Raw genomic sequence first — 5,000 nt, 5'->3', positions numbered from 1 at the left:
TGTTTATCCTCTGGATAGTGGTTTATCCGGCGGATAGCGCTATCCACTTTTTGAACAACTGAGGACAGGTGTAGAATTGCGAAAATCCCTTCACAGCTGTACGATTGGTACAGTAACAGGCAACGCATCGCTGTTCTCAACGGTTTTACTTCTGAAAATGAAGTGAGAAGCTGCAAGATAACCCCGACGGTACACAAAGAAATTTGTCCAGCCTTGTCTTCTACTTGTGGCTGAGTCTGTTAAATCAGAAAGCCTCCGCAAAATCTTATTATCCCAAAAAGCGACCCTTCGGCGATAGTAGATGATTTCATTTGCCGATGTTAGTAATCTACGCTTACCTGTGAGCTTCACCAAGGTTGGAAACCAGTCTGTAACGTGCATAAGGCCTTTGCACTTGACACCTCTTCTGCCAAGCATGTTTCCATGGACAAAGCTGACCCCCCTTACTCCTCCCTCCCATAAAGTAAATTTCTCCCCACGCAGAGGCCAATTGAATCCACCGAAATCATGCCACCCTCCATTATCCGTCGAGAAAACAATTAAAGTGTCCTCCCATAGTCTAAAAAAAGAAAAATAAAGAACATTAAAGCACTTTAAAATTTCCGAAAGTTTATACAAGACGGCTACGCAACATGAAATCCTGATTGAAACACCTTTGTATTCTAAGAAAAATAGAATTTACTCTTTTCTTGTGTGTTGAAAGATTTTCATGTGCTTATACTAAAATGTCAATCCGCTTGATCGGATTTTTTAAATTATTCGAGTTTTAAGGGATTTTCGGTTCAACCGCTCGAACGCTCCTGGTGCCCTATATCGAGGCTTCAATTTGACCCAACTTTGAAGATCAATTTATCAAGAACTAACAAAGCCTGTACAAAACAAAAGCGATGGCTAGTTACTTCATTAACATTGAGATTGAATGAAGCTATACCAACGAGACTATGAAGGCACCCCCATCATGAGGCCTGATCAGACACGCCAACACCGATCAACATCAAACACTATTTCTGAAACAATTAGTGAGTACCATACATAATGTCATTAAGGAGAGAAACCTTGCGTCCAGTTCTTGATGGAATATTTATAGCTCTCTGAACTTGCTTAATTACGGCGATCTCCAAGTTTTGGCTCCATATTGAAAGAATCGTTGACAGGAAGCGTTGCACCAACCTCACACGCAGATAGAATTGATCTAAAACAACCCTAAATAATCGAAAAAGACATTTAAACGCCTTACAAGTCAGTTGAATGGGAACAAACCCTCCGTTAACGGCTTTAGCTTGGCTTACCTGTCACAGAAGAACGCTAACCAGTGTTCGAATTTCGCTCCATTTATACCAAAAAAAGGACGATCTCTGCTGCCCAAGCACTGGATCGGATTCCCTGAAAGTTAAAATCAAGTTTAGGTATCTAAGTTGCTTTTTCTCTGTCATTATCATTCTTACATCGATATTTTTCTTCGACAAAACGGTTTACATAGATGAAGATTGCCTCCACATTTACATTTTGGGACAACCCCTGACCAAACTCAATAATAGCACTTCTGAGGTTCTGAGGAAAAGAATTTGAATTTTATTGCAAAAAGAGTTATCAAATTTAAAATCTCTTTACGCTTAACAAAAAAATACATACATAAACACAATTGCAAAGCATCTCGTAAGTGACAAACCCAGGAGCTCATAACTCAGCTAATGGGAAAGTAACCTGTTCTCTTTTGGTTCAAGGGTCAATTCTATGCCTCATTTTACGCATTCAGAGGTTATTATGGTTCATAACTTTTGATTTACCTTAATAAGCAACCTCGGATTTCTAGAGTATTCTTAATTAAACCTATTTTACTTCTCAGTAATACGTTCGGGAACCGGATTTACTTTATTTTTTGATATCATTTAGTCTAGAATGCCTTTATTATTTTTTCTGCAACCAATAAAGGACCGCTTGGTCTCACTGCGCAGACCATATCAAATAATATGGATTTATTACATACTTTTCCTGTATTTTAGAGCGAGTTTCAAGTGAGTGTCGTAAAACCAAAACCAAAGTAATTACTTTGGCCAATCAAAAAGGACGGAGAAAATCCGGCAAAGCAATTAAAACTCGAAGTAATTACACGTAGCCGACACAAAGCGCGGGAAAATGTGTACGCGTGAGCCACGATTGGTTTGGTTTCACTTCTGATTGGTTGAAAAAATGGCGCGAGAACTTTGAACCAAGCACTGAGTGAAGTAATCATAAACCAAAGTAATTATCTAATTATTTTCGACACTCAATGGGAAAACCGCTCTACTGAAAGTTTACATTTGTTTTAGTTTACTGTTTATTACCAATGGAATTATCAATAAGCTTTTACCAAAAAATAATAGCTGTAAGAGCATTCGACGAACTCGTTTCACTGTTATTTCCCTCACGTTTGCCGTGTTGCACGTTGTCTACGCTTTCTTTGCCATAGGTTTCAATTTTAGAAAACTAACAGAATACGTAGAACAGTTTTGGAAATAATTCCGTTGCCACATGACGTAGGAGATACGCCATTTTGAGTTTGAGACTACCACGTTGGAAGTGAGGGAGTCGTCAAATATTTACCACTAACGTCAGCAAAGAAACGGCATTTTCTTTAACAAGTCGTAAACGAAAAAAAAAAAAAAGCTGAGATCAAGTTGAAACATGAATAAAACGAGAATAAAACTACCAAAGTAGAAAAATCAAAAAGTGGCTCCCGTGAAAATGTCAAAGATATCTAAACAAAATTTTGACACGTCAAAATCCTATTGAAATTTTAGGAAATGTCACGAAATTTGCTAATCCTTCGCTTAACCGCTGCAGAGTTATAAATGTTCGAAGTCAGCGTCCTTCTCACCCCTCTGCCCCCCCCCCCCCCCAAAAAAAAAATAGGACTAATTAGGGTAAAGCTATTCTCTATTTTCGAATTCCCCATAATACACTTTGTTTGCCCCCCAAATTTTGCATAAACCATTGTTTTCAAATGCTCTTGGGAATATGCAGTGTCCCCAAGAGCATATGAAAACAATAGTTTATGCAAAATTTGGGGGGCAAACAAAGTGTATTATGGGGAATTCGAAAATAGAGAATTGAACCATTCGGTAAGGTAATTTTGGGGCTTGGCTCAAGCTATGTTTAAAAGCAGTGCTAAACAACTCCTGGAACAGCATATAAAAATAAACATTTACTTTTGTTATCACGGATTCGTCAACTTAATTTTAGGCAATAGCACAATCATCTCTTGTGCGAAAAGGAACGGGCCAGGCCCATAGACAGGATATTGATGAGTGGGCGCGTGTTAGCGCCAATGACGGAAAAGTTTAGGGGATCCTGAGACGAGATCCTCTTACGAGATGCTTTGCAATTGTGTGTAGGTTTAGCGTGGAGGAATTCTAAATTTATTTACTCTTATTGCAATAATATTCTTAGTCCTCACCAACACTCCTCCTCACCCAGCTGTACTTACAAGTGTTATTATTGAGTTTGGTCAGGGGTTGTCCCAAAACCTAAATATGGTGGCAATCTTCATTGATGTTTTAATTACTGTTTTGTCGCGGAAAAACTTCGATGTAAGAATGACAATGGCAGAGAAAAAGCAATTTAGATACCTAAACATGATTTGCACCATTCAGAGATCCAGTGCTTGGGCAGCAGAGATCGTCCTTTTGTTTTGTAAAATCATGGAGCAAACTTAGCGTTCATCTGTGGCAGGTGAAGCCGTTAAAAGAGGGTTTATTCCCCTTCAACTGACTTGTGATGCATTTAAATGTCGGCGAGTCTTTCATTATGCACCGATCAACTCGAAACTTCAACATGCCCCACCTTCCCGGGCAAACCACGGGCAGTTAAACCTTTGAAGATTGGGTCTTTAAATTCCCGCCCCCTTGTCGTCGGATTTGTCTGCCTGTCCCCAACATTTGAAGACCTTTTTTGTAAGCCAATCGCTCACAAATGCTATATCTCTTCTTTTAAACTCTTCTATCTCGTTCAAACACGTGTTTTATGGCTGTTAGCGACTTCGGCGCCCGAAAAATATAATCATTTGAAACCTGACTCCACTGGTTCATTTTTCCCCACCCCACGCAGGCAAAGGTCAAATTCCCCACTTCCCGGGCACAGAAGATAGTCAAATGCCCGGGGTTTGCCCGGGAGGGCGAGGGGGGAGGGGGATGTTGAAGTTTGATTTGATCGGCGCATTATGGAGCCAAAACTTGGAGATCGCCGAAACTAGGCAAGTTCAGAGAGCTATAAATATTCCATCAAGAACGGGACGCAAGGTTTCTCTCCTTAATGACATTATGTATGGTACTTACGTTCCAGCTGTGTTGGTTTGATTCAAAAAGACCGCCTCATTTCATAAATAGAATTATGGTATGGGTGCCTTTAAAGTCTCGTTGGAAGCTTCATCCAATCTCAATGTTAATGAAAGTCGTCTTTGTGCATTCAAAGACATAAAGTAACTGGCCATGGTTTTTGTTTCGTACAGGCTTCGTTAGTTCTTGATAAATTGATCTTCAAAGTTGAGTCAAATTGAAGCCTCGAAATAGAGCGCCAGGAGAGTTCAATTGAGTGAACCCAGAATCCCTCAAAACTCGAATAACTTAAAAGATCCGATCAAGCGGATTATGGTTTTAATACAAGCACATGAAAGACTTGCAACACACAAGAATTGAGCGAAGTAAATCTATTTTTCAAACCAGATTGACCAGACCGCTTTTGCGGTGTAAGCCCCATTATACAATGCAAACTTATAGGTTTAAAGGAAGTGTTCTGGGCCGAATTGTTTAAAGTTCAATTAGTGCTAATTCAAGGTTAAACGACCATACTAAAAACTTGCAAGTTACCAACTTTGATTAGCCTTAACCAGGCCTCGAACAATAAGGCGCTAGACTTTCGGTGGTGGGAATTGTAACCAACAGCTTTTAACATTGCAGGGGAAAAACGAGTTAGCATTGTGAATTTTGTTCCTTTAATGCAGAAATTGTATCGAAACGTAATTT

At 39.5% G+C, this 5,000-nt stretch overlaps 1 protein-coding gene across 1 annotated transcript in view; it reads right to left on the bottom strand.

Annotated features, from left to right (window-relative positions):
• The window catches only part of LOC138000779 (arylsulfatase B-like), a 61,411-nt gene that overhangs the window by 16,592 nt on the left and 39,819 nt on the right, over positions 1-5,000 (bottom strand). Inside the window, exon 5 of the mRNA XM_068847423.1 lies at positions 339-559. Coding sequence (XP_068703524.1) covers positions 339-559 — 221 coding nt within the window. The remainder of the gene's footprint in view (positions 1-338; positions 560-5,000) is intronic.

The sequence above is a fragment of the Montipora foliosa genome, chromosome 4 (genome assembly GCF_036669935.1).
Source record: "Montipora foliosa isolate CH-2021 chromosome 4, ASM3666993v2, whole genome shotgun sequence".
Lineage (NCBI taxonomy): Eukaryota > Metazoa > Cnidaria > Anthozoa > Scleractinia > Acroporidae > Montipora > Montipora foliosa.
The sequence above is the reverse complement of the archived record's forward strand: the minus strand, read 5'-3'. Positions and strand labels throughout refer to the sequence as shown.